The sequence below is a fragment of the Stegastes partitus genome, unplaced genomic scaffold (assembly GCF_000690725.1).
Source record: "Stegastes partitus isolate 25-593 unplaced genomic scaffold, Stegastes_partitus-1.0.2 Scaffold1228, whole genome shotgun sequence".
Lineage (NCBI taxonomy): Eukaryota > Metazoa > Chordata > Actinopteri > Pomacentridae > Stegastes > Stegastes partitus.
This window is the reverse complement of record NW_007578959.1, coordinates 69,906-84,607: the sequence shown is the minus strand read 5'-3', so window position 1 is coordinate 84,607 and position 14,702 is coordinate 69,906. Positions and strand designations below refer to the sequence as shown.

General features: G+C 37.7%; 1 protein-coding gene across 1 annotated transcript in view; it reads right to left on the bottom strand.

The window, feature by feature from the left end:
- Positions 1-14,702, bottom strand: part of prom1a (prominin 1a) — a gene marked incomplete at its 5' end in the record, with an annotated part of 63,154 nt that overhangs the window by 11,074 nt on the left and 37,378 nt on the right. Inside the window, 12 exons of the mRNA XM_008297543.1 lie at positions 420-535; positions 1,005-1,094; positions 1,616-1,684; positions 1,767-1,847; positions 2,453-2,506; positions 4,816-4,908; positions 6,150-6,221; positions 7,559-7,705; positions 11,486-11,570; positions 12,377-12,480; positions 13,412-13,535; positions 14,294-14,446. Coding sequence (XP_008295765.1) covers positions 420-535; positions 1,005-1,094; positions 1,616-1,684; positions 1,767-1,847; positions 2,453-2,506; positions 4,816-4,908; positions 6,150-6,221; positions 7,559-7,705; positions 11,486-11,570; positions 12,377-12,480; positions 13,412-13,535; positions 14,294-14,446 — 1,188 coding nt within the window. The remainder of the gene's footprint in view (positions 1-419; positions 536-1,004; positions 1,095-1,615; positions 1,685-1,766; positions 1,848-2,452; positions 2,507-4,815; positions 4,909-6,149; positions 6,222-7,558; positions 7,706-11,485; positions 11,571-12,376; positions 12,481-13,411; positions 13,536-14,293; positions 14,447-14,702) is intronic.

Here is a 14,702-nt window from a genome sequence, read left to right as displayed (position 1 = left end):
AATGGAAATAGTAGAAATGGTTATCACAAAGTAAAATGCCAAGTCCCAGAAACAGAGGAGCTACAGGGAAGAGAGAAGGTAGGAAGAATAAATCAACAACAAACTAGTACAGTGACAAGGAAGAACCCCGTATAAAGGTTATTTATTCTGTGCTCAACCCAGAACTTGAAGTAAAATACAAATATTAAAATAAATAAGTATTAGAAAATAATATTGAAATCTTTAAGTATGTAAATAAGCAGGTAGAAAATAAAAAGCTAAAAAGACAGAAGGATGTCCTGCAACCATTTACAGCATATAAAATATCCACAGTAATGACTATGTAGGGTCTAAAATAACTATTTAAACTGTAAATACTTCAATGTAAATCTATTTTTGTATATATGCAGTGAAAGAGTACTTAAATAACATCTACTTACTCATCGTAAACATCCTCTGTGTCCATCCTGCGGTAATACTTTGCTAGTTTCACTGCCAGGATGATGCTGGGGAGCAGGAAGAGAGTGCTGCAGCCCAGGCCCATCCAGAAAGTGTTCTGTTGGAAAGAGAAAGTATTTAGAGCTGAACTGAGCAGTTATTTGGTCAACTGGGGGATCGGCAGACTGTTAGCTGGCAATTATTTTGATCATTTGTTAATCAGTCGAATGATTTTTCCAACAATAATGCCAAACATTGTGTAGTTCAAGCTTCTCAGTTGTGAGAATTTTTCTTCTGCTCTGGAAAATTCTACATTTTTGGATTTTAGATAAAGCACTCTGAAAGATGTCTTGGGTTTAGCAAATTTTAGCGTGCATGTTTTACTGCCTTATAATATTTTACCTAATGAATCATCGATTTGTCTACAAAGCAGTCATTAAAGTTGTAGCCCCTGTCAAAACTGTCTTCAAGTTTTTTGCAAGCTAATTTATAAGATAACTAAATTAACTGAATTGGTTTTCGATCCAATCCCTCTGAGTTTTAGAGTTTATATGGGGTCTGCTTCCCGATATCTGCAGTATCATTACCATTGAGTCAACCAAGAAGCTACAGGCCATGATTTCCGCTGTGTCCACCATGTTGCTGAAGGGTTTGCATGGTGCCACCTCCATGGCCAGCTACAAAAGGAGGAAATAAACAGAAAACATCAGCACACAACAGATTGAGGAATTTGTACTATATATCCTCAGTAACACCCTGTGTGTTAACTTCTACTCACTAACATGAAAACCTGTAAACCATTGTAAAATAGATCCCTGTACTTTAAGCGCTCCCGGAAAACAACAAGAACGTTGTGATTGAAATAAAATGTTTTATTGACAGTTCAACAGAAAAGCTTTGGGATTGAAACATCTTGTTTTTTTCACCCTGGTCTGAATTCCTAAAGTTAACTACAGCAGAAACCAACGTACCGCAAAGCAAATTCCTCAAATTTATAGAGGTTGTAACTTTATATTCGTCGTCTCTATGTTTACTCCAAAATGCTTATGTAACATGCAAAGTTTTTCTTTTGCCAGTACATAGCTCTGAGTACCACAGTGTTTGTTTTTGACTGAATGAACAGTGAACAAAACATTTAAGTCAACACTTGAGAGAAATGAGAACGTCAGCCTCAACACGTTAACAAATTAACACTTACAGATGTTTTGACCCACTCTATGTATTGATGGAAGTAGCCGACAATGGTCGCTGTGTATTTTCCCGTTTCCTGTGAAGGATTAGGGCATAATGTGAGTAAAACATCATTTACAAACTGAGAATGAAAACAGAGTAAATGGTTCTGTAGTAACCTGATTTATTAAATGTGTGGCATTGTGGGAGATGAGGTACTGGGCAGCTTCGGTGGCCTCAATAACAGCCAGGACTTTGTTCTGCAGAGAAGAGACAATAAATATCATTGAGACTAGGATTAAATTTACAGTTGTCCTCAAATGTGTTCATCTCCTCCAATTAAAGAAGGAAAAAAAACTGCTGAAATTGACAAAAGTAATGATAAATAAAAATTTAATGAAAATCATGACATTGCTTTAGAATTGTGGTTCAACAGAAATATAAAAAAAAAAAAGAAAAAAAAAAGCAAACAAGCATGATGGGACCTGTGAACTAATATTTTTTTGAACAACCCTTTGAGCCAATCACTGCAACCAAGTGTTTTCTGTAACTCTCAGTCAGACTTCTGCACCTGTTGACAGGTGTTTGGATTTCACTGCTCATCAGCAAAGTGCTCTAATTTGTCCAGGACAGTTTTGTATGTTTTTTTTTTTCTTTTCTTTTCTTTTTAACCACAATTCAAAAGCAATGTCTTATTTCACTAAATTATAATTTTTATATAATTTTATTACTACTTTTTTCAGTTTCTTGTTATTTGAGTGACTATTGTGAATGCTGACTTTTCCTTAATGGAAGGGTAGGAATACATTTGGGGACGGCTGTAAGTACACATTTCTGACTCAGATTTGAGGATTGGTTTACTTACTGGAAGGTCGGAAGCTGTTCTCTCCAGGAACCTCATACTCTGGTTCAATGAGCTCTTTAGAAGGACACAAATAAACACACCAATGTCAAAGACGAGGGGCTATTTTAACACCCACAAACATACGCCATTAAAACACAAATGGAGACCAAGAAAGACCAACCAAAACTTGAGGACCAACATTATTTTTTCATTTCTGGCATGCTGAAGAATTTCATTCCAAAATTAAAATATCCACATTGCAAAGAAATAAATAGTTCCCCTACCTCTTGACATAATGACTTACATACACTGTATGTAACTATTGTTTCCCCTGGTTTGGCCACCAGTGATTGAACAGATAGAACAGTTACCCAGCATTTCATTTCTTAAAGTGGATATTTTGTACTATTTTGGTACAAAACCCTTCATGTACACAACCACAGAGTATATGATCATCATGTAAATGTAATTACAAGAACACACACACGCACACACAATATTCCACAATGTCATCCGAGACTAGATGTGCTTCATGTGTCTACTGTACAGTATGCCATCTACAGGACACAGTCTTTCTCTAAATGTTCCATATAATGAATGGGGACACTAAAAGCACAAGATGGACACATTTCTGCTTACCCTTGCTCTAACATATTTCTTGAAGTTGAATGTGGGAAAAAAGCAAACAAAAAAACTGATTGTTTGAATTGCTCGTAGCTGGAAATCCTTGTTTTTATTCAAAAGATTGGCACCGACTTCGACAGACAAAATAAAACTGAATATTTAATTGGCGTTTCAGTCGTGACATGTGTGATGACACATGCCTGTGGGCCAAGAACAGACTTTGATGATGTTGGGTAAATATATTTTCTCTGCCAAGGGTGATACCATTCTCTTAAATAGTCATTTGCACAGGATAACACAGAAATCACTCCTATCCAGTAGCTTTGGCTGAATCCATACGTAGTCCTGCTATAGCACATCACAGTTTCCCTCAAGAACCTTTCATCTGCAACACTGATATATTATTAATGTATAATGTTGTCCATTTGTAGATTGACTACGTTTTTATTTAATCACCCAGCACACACAGCAACATTAGCGTCCAACTGGTCTTTTTTTGTGGCCACCTGACAAAGTTAAGTCACTGATATTTGCACAGCACAGTTACAACAACAGACATTGATCCAAAGTGCTTTCCAGTTAACAAATCAGATTAGCATTACGAACTTAACTGGCTAATTTAAATATTAAGTTTAAGATCCTACGGTATTGTATAGCGTATATAGTAACAAACAAACCTTAGGCCTTACTGTTTATAGCTCTGTTTTGGCCTCCACCAACTCACAAGAGAAATATATGGCTTCTCAGCTAACATTTGCTGCACCAGCTAGTGGCTAGCTGTGTGTGTTGTTCTTTGGCACTGGGCAGATAGTGTATCTTCAATTTTAAGAGTCTTTTCACTGAGAACAGCTGCTGCCGAGGCGGGACCAGTAAAGCTGTAAAAACCAAAGCAATAAGCTGACGAATGCTGAAACGCTGTGTAGAGCTGAAGAGAATTAAAGACTTGTGTTATAATAATATGTGGGCTTGTCCCCAGCAGTAAGCCCTTTTACATTATATGGTCAATGTCAAAGTACTGATTAGAGCAACTTTATGGTTGACAAGAAGTTGATGAAGGTAACACAATACGTGCTGGCATTAAATACAAACTCTGACTTCAATAGGTGCCAGTGATATCTTCATACACCCTAAAATGGAAAATCTGTTGAACGCTGCTGATATTCTTACTATTTTCTTCAACCTTTGTCATCCTGTTGAGTTATTATTATTTCAGCATTTCTAAGAGTGCCTTTGAGCAAGCACCAGTCAAGGTTAGGTCAGCATGTACTAGTCTGCACTCACTGCAAAAGTAGAACAGAAGCTGGAGTTTTTAACCAAAAACCAAAAGCAGTTCTGAGTAAAAACACAACATCCTCTGTGGGACTATTGGAGTCTGTTCTGCTGATGCTAGTGTGGGTTGAGAAAAATGGTCTCTGCTTCTTCTGTGATCAATTTTTGCATGACTGCCAGACGCTGGTGCAAAAGTCAAGGGACTGTAAAAAATTAGTTGTTTCATGCATATTTCTAGCATTGCTGTGGATGTTTTTGTCTTGACTGTCATGTCAGTTCATCTTTACGGGGAAAAGAAAAAGAACAACTGTTACAACTGAATTGGCCACATTAATGCAAAATAAATTGGCCATTGTTTGTGCATAATTTTTAAATGGTTTAGCAAGGCTTTTTCAGTAAAGAGGATGGCTGAACAAATCTAACTTAAAACCAAGTGTTCAGACAGGAATGAGTGTGTGGACTGTAAGCAGAGGCACACAGTGGGGTATTACCATGGCTTGCTCCATAGGGATGATCTGTTGTCTGTGGATCTGCCGCAGAGTGCTGATGTGGCCCTTGAGAGCAGTGTGCAGAGGGCCTCTGGGCTGAAAAGCACAAACACAATTTTGTGAAATTATAATTTATCGAAGGCCTGAAAGAAATTGAAGCTCACACATTCTGTATCCCTGATGTCCACAAAGAGTTGTTGTTTTTAAACTCTCTTATCTTGTGGTACATCTTAAGACATTTTTATTCATCTCATCCACGAGACAGAGGTATCAAAAGAGGAATCAAATGCTTTCATTAATTGATCAGTAAGGTTTAATTATGAATGATGGGTAATGTTGCATGTAGCACTGTACTTAGGAACCATAGCATTACCTACAGGTCGGAAAGTTTTTTAGAAACGTCAAAACACTTTATAGTATAGCGCAAAACTGTAAATACAGAAATAATCGGAAGACTTTCAACTTTCAAACAGACTGTTGACATATGTTTGATGTGTTGTGCCATTAGAAATAATAACTAAAAATAGGTTTAAAACCGTTATATTTTGTCTGAATCACTTAATTCTGCATCACTTAAAAAAAAATAAGCAAAAGTGAAATATTTGCACCAGATTTTGTTAAAAAAAATATGTAAATGAAAAGCTGCAACTCAGTTGTGACCAATGACAAAAATTAGGACTTTTCAAGGGAACTACAAAGATATTATAATTATTGTTACGAGGATTACTAAATAGTTGACTATTGCTTGTGCATCCCCTTTATTCCCCAAGTCCAGTAACACATTGGGGCACTTGCAGGAGGTTGTACATATTGATTCCACTTATTTAAAAAAAAAAAAGTAATTACAGAAATTCCACTTTTGTTTTTATCTTTTTTTTATGGCATCATAACGTTACTGGTTATATTGCTTATATGGTTGTGCTGTTGTTGTAGAGGTGCAGGACTTTATATTGCTGTGAGAAATGAAGCCACAGTAACTAAAAATGTGACTAAATGAAACTGGGGTTCGGAGGGTTAAAAGCCTGTTTTTCTGAATTTAACTAACTGCAAACCCCATCTTCTTGGAGAGGCCTAATGGACTGGCCATTTGGATTTGAACAGATGTGCAGTGTTGCCTGAACCACATAAACACATGGCGCAGCCGTCAGACCTCAATGATAGCCTGTGTCTGTTTAGGGAAAGCTATTAGGAGAACTTGAAGAACAAGAACACCCGAATTTGCCGTCAAGTAATCCCATGGTATTGCAAGCAAATAAGAGAATTAGTTAAGTGTGTGTGAGAAACAATGCAGAACGGATGTTTTTGTATCAGTCAGATTGCCACTGAAGTGTTCTTACCATGAGGTCTGTCTGGGCTTCCAGCTCTCTGGCAAATGAGAGCAGATCCACCACAGTGACTCCTTTATTTACCTGAAGACAACAACGCACAAATACAAAAAATGCTGTAAACATTCTGCTGTGAATAACAATGTCAGTGGGCAACGAGCCAGATAACTTTCTGGTAGAAATTTAAAGTACTATTTTCTTTAATAATGAGTTGATTCTGAAGTAATTGCTTTTATCTTTTGTTTATTTTGCTGCTTTTTGTTAGGAAAAGGCAACAGAATTGTTTTTATAAGGAATAAATAAAGGAATAAGGCTTGATATGAAACAAAGGAGCAGCAAAACTGTATTTCTAAAACCTCATCAATTCTTATTCCTCCTGCATGTTCATCACCGGGAGAAGCTTAAGCACTTTACATTTAGTGAAGAAAAGCATTTTGTTATCTAAAAAAATTACAAAGCAATTAATGCCTTTCAGCTTACTGTAAAACTGCAAAGAAAAATAAGTTCCCTTAATTTTTGCCCAAGAACAGATTAGTCTTTGTAGCAGCACAGATTCAACTACAATAAAGTAGCTCGAAACCTGTGAAATTGTTTAGTAGCTTCCTGTCACTTATATTGTTAGCAGGAGACAGAGAACATGACTGCTGGACATAAGAATCTCTAATCCTGACTTCTGCAGGGCGCGTGAGTTGTGTATCAGGACAGGTGCTACCTTTGAATGGAGTCTTTAAAGCTTTCTTTCTTGCCCCCGGGAAATCAAGCTAAGTGAACCTGACAGGTAGTGTTGGAGAGCACGGGGAATGCCAAGTCCCAGCTTGTTCCTACACTCCATGCCTTGGCAGGATCACTTTTGGATAATTGAGCTTCAGTGGTCCTCAACAGAACCCAGTGTACTGTGTCATGTCGGAGCTCATATCAGGTACGGCACGGCTGCCTGTTGTATGTTAACTGACAGCGAAGGAGGTGGTGTGAGACGGAGCCTGCACAACTGAGCTATTTCTGGTCGCATACCATTATAAAGTACAAGCAAAGTATGTTTATGTAATTACACAAGTATTAACAATCTATCACGTCTGATCTCGTACTTACACTGCTCATTGTCAGATAAACTTGCACATGGCAACGTAGCTGGAACAGTTCAGTCCAGTATCAAAAATAACTTGAGAATCACTCTGTGTGTAGCCACGTTTTAAAATAAATATTGTGTGCATTCGCCTGCTTGTCACTATATACTGTTTGTGTTGTGTGTGCCTGCTTTTTCCCATATTTCTCTGCAGCTTCCTGTGTGGTTTTGTGTGCCCTGATTATCCAATTACATGTTTCTCTGCTCATTCATGCACATTTTAAGTAACTTGTTTGTGTGTGTGTTTTTCCCTTCCTGTGCATGTTAATGTGTTTCACCATTTGTGTATATGTGTCACCTCTTCCAGGTAGTCGGCATAGTTGATTTCCGACAGCCCTGCTTCAGAGAAATCCAGGAGGTTCTGCTTCCCCTCCGCCTCTAACAGGATTATTCCTCTCAGGTCGATCTTAACACTGTCCAGCTGACCGACCACATCCTTAGTGAACTGGAAACAAAAAAAAGGTATTGCAGTAGCTTTCATAAGGGTATTGGAGCCTTTTTAACTGTAACTAAATGTCTGTGATGTAAATGTTAAATATGGTTTGCTGTGTTTTATGGGTTGACCTTCTTATTTTCAGGACGCAACACCCAGGGGAAAAAAATGGTACTACGGTCATTTGGGGACTTCTGAGTAACTGTGTGGTATTCCTGCTGTCAGAAAAGCTTGGTTACTAGTCACAATTTAAGTATGTGTCCAGCAGAGATGAGAAATTACTTTTCGTGTGCACAAACATCACTAAAATTATAAAAGGCTACCAAAAATACAAAACAAATGTTGGCGCTTGGAGACCAAAGATGTTAAAGATGTGGTTTGGATGAAAGTCCACATATCCAGCTAATGTGTTCTCTTGATGTTGTTGGTTTTATTAGTGTCCCCTGGTTTGAACTCGGCCTTGCTGTCCCCATTAATGCATATCTGTACGTAGTCATTTCATTTAATTTTAAAGCCACTTTAGAAGTGGTACTTACTTGTTTTGGAAACTGCTACATTAAAATGTATTTACTCTTTGTACATTGTTTATGTATGAATATCAACAAAATGCTTTAAGTAAGTTCATTTTTCTTCATTTATGGGCTGTTCTGAAAGCCGTAGTCATACCAAGGCATGTCTTGGCAGATGTGACTTTCACAAAGGATGTCTTGAATAGAAATATGCAATTTCACAACCAAAAAAGAAGAAGTTTCCTTTTGGCACTGTGAAGCGAACACAACAAAAAATGTGGACAATAAAGTGGTTTCTTGAATGACATGACTGTATGTTCAGTTGGTTTGGACTTTCCATGAAAATAAGAAATGTCCTGATTATAAAGTGATGCACTTTGTGTACACATCTTGTTTGTGCTTGTTTTCCTTTAGAACAATAAAACTAATTTAACCTTGTTACAACAGTAGCTCCAAAAAACAGATCTTTAATCCAATTACAGTATTTTGAAGCACAATCCTTTATTGGTCATGCAAAAAAAAGTCATGCTTTCATGCTGACATAAGTTAAAATAATGTATGAATCTGAAGATTAAAGCTGATGTGAAGAGCAAAAAAAAATCTGATCTGTGACTAAAATTCAATGTTGCCTACTAAATGGTGATGAGCATCATTTGCAGGCCACAAGAGAGTGTGATACTGTAGTACACAGCCATGTAAACTGCAATTTAGATGTTATTGTTTTGATTTTCATTTCTTTCGAGGGGAAATCTCCTTAAAAGCCCTTTTTAGTTTTGTAATGTCTTTTCAAATACCTGTTAAGCGGAGTGGGACTATAATTTGACTTCAAATTGAAATCGCAACGTGAAACAATGCAGTAAGAAAATTGCCAGTGCTGCAATTTAGTATGTACAACGTGTGGCTACTGAATAATTAAACTAATGCTGTAATTCTTTTTTTTTTTTTTTTTCAAGCACATTGAAACTCTAAGGGGCTGCTTGGCCATTGATCAACGTGCACTGCATGGGTAAGTCATGCAAGCTGGGGTTTGATGACAAAAGCTCAGTTCCATCATTTAACAGCCATAGCTCTCTGAGTTAAAGGTTGTCTATGCTGGCATGTGGAACGTTGTCTCACTTCTGCTGAAAGACTTTGAGAAGTTGACTGACATTTTTTGGGGGAAGGATCAAATTGTTGGACACTATGTTTCAGCCAAAGTTGACTAAAACACATTTTAAACAACAAATGGTAGAGTTGTGGACATTCAGGTACCCGGACACGGCCCATACTGAATGCCAGCAGCCCTTTCTCATGTTAATCATGTCATCTGTCGCATTCTGTCATTTAGATAAAGTTGCATTTTAAGGCGGTTTTTTAAAGTCACAGGTCAAAGGAGCGTTTGTGTGCTGGTCACACTGTATGACCATTGTCCTTTTGATGGTCGAGAATTTGTCACCAGTTTAAAAACTTTCTGTGCAATATTGCATAAATTAAACCTTCTTTAACTCTAACAGAAAAGATCAAATGTTAGCATTGCTTAGCTTAAAAATGCTTCAGACCAACAGCACGGAAGTTGTATTAGCTGTTAGCTACGGCTAGCGTTAACAGTTGGTAAATACAGGAAACATTGTTATGTTATCTGGTGGCCAGCAGCTCCCTTAAATGTAGTGTTTGTGTGCAGGTATTTGTGTTTTGTAGGAATAAAACCCTTTAAGTAGTAAAGGGAGAGTGTCAGCAAGTCAGGTTGAATTTTAAGGGAAATGGGAATTTGGAACAATGCCTAGTGCCAGTTTTATACGTTAATGAATTTTATATTTATCCAGCAAACAGAATAAGCAGTCTATTAACTATTACAGATCTAATGCGGTTTTGACTTTTTTGGTTGTGTTTTCAGTTCAGATTCTACAGACACTGCTCTATTTTACTCCAGGGACTGGTAAAAACGAGTGGACGCAGCTCTAATGCGGACATACTGGCTTACCACAAATGTCCCAAAGGCTCAAGGAAAACACTTCCTACTGAGTAAGTAGATGATGCAGCTTCATGTGTTTTCGCTGTTTTCTTGTTACACAACTGCAAATGCGGTGACACGCTAGAGCAGCACTGTGCATTGTTGATATTCAGTAGAAAAACAAAAGGTTGCCCTGAAGGTTTGGCCAAAATAATGTGCTACAAATTTAGGCTTTGTGATAATATGCTGGCAAATATGACACTGCTATCAAGCCGATGCACCAATTTTGAATGCAATTGACTGAGAAGGAGTGAAGAAGAGTAATGCATGAATGGCCAGTGTCTTTATTTTAACAGTGACCTAACAGAGCATCATAATTCAGTGAGGGGATAAAAAGCATGACGACTTAAAGGAGAGGGGATTAGATGTCAAAATTTGAATTCAATTGCTTTTTAAACAAGTGACTAATAGCTCATACAAGTTATAGTGATAAAATGACTGCAGTGGCAGACTTGTGGATTCTTTTTTGTTTCAAACATTTGCAGGCTTTAATGAAGACAAATGACCGATGTCCAGAAACCGGCAGGCATGGGACATATCAGCTGTTGGTGATATTGAGCCAAGGCTGTCTTGCCAGCTGGCAGGAGGGTGCTGAATGTCTTGGGCTGGCAGAAATGTCTGGCTCAGGGTCAAAAAGAAATGGAAACTTACATCAATGTCACGTCTCAGGCATACGCTGAGGTAAGGGCTGAGGCATTTTAAAACTATCAGCTACATTTGGGTTCGGCACTAAAAGAATTATTAAGTAATGCTAATGACGTGCAGTCGCTAAGAATGGAGATGTCTGGATGGTTGGTGCATGTCCAAATTGCACACTTTTTAAAATGTAAGAAAAAAGACAACATTTTGACACACGTCTAGGTTTTAGGGAGTATTTGGTATTATGCTCAGATGAAGATTAATGCAGAGTCTCGTGAATGGTATGAAATTAGACTACATTGCTAGAAAGTAGAATTTGTATACCAGACAGAGCTCTCTAATGAAGTGCATATTTTTATTATATGATTGTTTTAACTGAAAAGCCTGTAAGTGCCCCGACAGAGTTTGTAATGTGATCAGCTAATTGATAACACATGGTCAGGGATCAGTAATACGCATCCTGTTTTAGATACATGAATTTGTCATCTGCCTTTTTCACAATGTATTGAGCATGTTTTTTTTTTTTGTAGATAGATTTCACTTGAGGTTGGTTTTCAGATGATATTTATATCAGTTAGTTTCCCCTCCTGGGTACAGAAACATAACATACAATGACAATTGAAGTGCTCCTTTATATGTGTCCAGGTTACTAACCACTGTGGTGTTCAGGAAAGAGGAGATGTTGAAGACTTTGTCCAGACGCATGGCAGAGTAGATGCCTTTGTTCTGCTTGCAAGTACTAAGAAAAACAACAACAAAGAAGCATGACAGAAAGAGAGAGAGAGAGAGAAATGTGAATTCATAAGTTCCAGTTATAATGAGAATATTTGCTGCCACCAAGTGAAGCAGACTGGAAGTACATGACTGACGTGTTCCCTAATTGGAAACAGGCTAATGTTCCACAAAAGACATAGATGATTTCTTAATATCTTACAAATAAATATTCTGTGATAATATTCAGGCAGCTACATACCGCATACACTCACATATTGTACACAGTATTACCACTGCTTGCTTTTTAATGGGCAAAGACTTGTCGAAGCAGCACTGCTCTGTTTGGAAATATAATGACTGTTGGTCTGCCATCGTAGTGTACTGAAGATACACAGCTTCTCACTGGAGGGGGATGATGAAAGCTCATGTAATCAGTGAGAATAGAGGCTGCCGAAAAGCAGCACAGATAGTGTAGAACAATGACGCTAATTAGCCACACCAGGTTAATAGCAGCTCTCTCGCTCATTTACATCCCCGTCAGTGGAAATAAAGTATTCACTTAGATGCTTGATGTATGGCCCAATGACGCACCAGAACAAAAAAATGTAACACATTATGAAAAAACTGTATTATCCAGTAATTCTACAGACTATACCGAAAAAAAAAGAAAGAAAAAAAAGCCAAATCCACTCATTTTTGTAGCGTCAAGTATACATGACATATAAAGAAGACAGAAGGCTGTGAGGAGAATAATCAGCACCAAAGGATTTCTTGTGAAAGGTGGCAGACATTTTTATGTCACCTAAATACATAAAAATGAGTTTGCTTTGCCTGTACAAGCTCTCTGCCGTCAGTTCCAGGTCGGAGTCGTTGTACATGTAGCCAGGGATGAAGTTCTTCCACTCTGGGTTGATCAGATATGGGGTGTCCACAACCTGCCCAATTAGAGAGCAGGAACAAGGATGTGTGATTAGTCATTCTCATGGGAAGTAAATTGGATCAATCTGTAAATCAAATAACCTTGACTCAACAACAACAAACAAAGCAGCATCACGATGCAGGTTTTCCTGTTTGTTCTCATACGTATATATGTAGATAAATATAAATCAAATTAGGTTTAAAGTGATTGATTTCATTTAAAGTAACAGGAGCTGCTGTATCTTTTGTAGAATCATAGTTATGTAAAAGTGAATTAGGATTTAGCTGAAAGGAACGCACATGCTCACTAAAGCTGTTTACAATTATATGTAATATGTTCTACTTAATATTCTATGTTGCTTGACTTCATTTTCCTGTAGTAAGACACCACGAAAGATTAGACTTTCATATATGGAGACTATAAAAATACCGTCTCCAACAGGTTCTCTAATTTATTGTTGGATAATATAATCCAACAAGTTTCATTCCCCCATTAGAGAGTTCTGATTCCTAATATCTCAAACAAAACTGCTTTAAAAAGACATGTTTTGGTAAAACATTGTTTTATGGGGTTTTTAAACTTGAGGCAAAATTAGATTTTCTGCATTTTTGATGGCTTGACTGCAGCATGATCCAGAGTTAATGCAAATAACAGCATGCCACAGACAACTGGGAGCAGCTGCTGTTCTTATGTTCTCATGAGCCCACCTGAGGGACAAATTAAATGCAGTGTGCTCATTCAGGAGCTTAGGTATATGGACACCATGGACCCTAGTCAATGCAGCATCAAAAAATGTGGGTCAAAAATGAGGTCAAATTACTGCCTGAGATAGGCTCTATAATTTCTTTCTCCAGTGACGGTACCTGATTGTACTTGACATTTGGGGAAAGCTTGACCTCTGCATCCTCTCTGAATGTAAACATGCCATTTCTGATTGTATGACTTGCCTTGAAGAGCTCTTTGCTGTGGAACGGTTCACAAACAAGTTTCTCCATGTTCCCTCCAGCCAGGAAGATGGTGGTCACCACTCCCATCAGCACCCAGGAAAAGATGAAGCTAAATCCAACGCCGCTGTGGAGAAGAAGAGACGAGGCTTTCAGGTACAGCCGTATTATAGAATAATAACACATGGAGCTGCAGCAGTATGAGGGAAAGGGCGGATTGGAAGTGGCTGAATGTTTCTGTCACAATAAGCAGTGACAGCTTGACGTAATGTGAACGTCTTATAGGAGGAAGATGGTAATTAACAGTTGTAGAAACATCTGTGTCAGTATCTCAGATTAGACAAACACAAGTAAGAACAAAAAGACATTAAGAAAATGTCACAAAAATGGTGGCATACAAAGAAATTGCTTTTTGCATGGAGCCTCTAAAATTATAAATATGACACTTAAAAAAAGTTGATCTTTTTCATACTTATTTTCACTTTTTTTTTTTTTATGTTACTGTGAATTCATAGCTTTCTTGTTAGAACACAAGGTTATATTTTGCAACAAGTTACAGTGATGTAATCTCATGGGATCAAGATAATATATAAAAATATCTAAGTAAAACTCTATTCTGCTTTGTTGGCTACGTTTTCTTTATCATCTTGGATCAACTTGATATTTTGACACAGTCCTTCATATCTCCTTTTAAGCTTTTGATTATACATTCTGGTCGTCTTGATCTTTTAAAAGTATATACTATTACTTGTACGTTAAATTGTCTTGTTAAATTGCAGTGGCAGTTACAGCAAAGATGGTTGTTGCTGTCACAATAGGACTATGCACTGCTGTTGTGGCATCGCTGTTTTAGATCTTCAAATTTGTCGTGTGTAGTAGACTCACGCCATAAGCATCGTTCCTCCCGTGTTGGAGATGCAGCCCCGTGTTGTCGGCGAGGCGTGCTTGTCGTATCCCAGCGTGCCACACAGCAAGCCCAGGTAGTTAAAGGCCAGGACCAGGACCACCATGCAGCAAAGAGCAATGCAGCCAATCCACCTGTAAGCAGCAGGCAAAGTTAAACACTCAAAGATGTCACAGTAGGTGGCCTACCATAACATATATAGAAAATCATTTGACACCACAGTGTATATAAACAACTGATAAAATATCTTTGGGTTTCCTTTGCTGCACTATTTAAATTCAATTAATGCAGGAGTGTTATGAATATTTCATAAATTCAAAATATGGTGTAGACTAATATGGTTTGCATTAATTCTGTCGTAGGTTGTAAAAAAAAAATGCCAGAAGATAA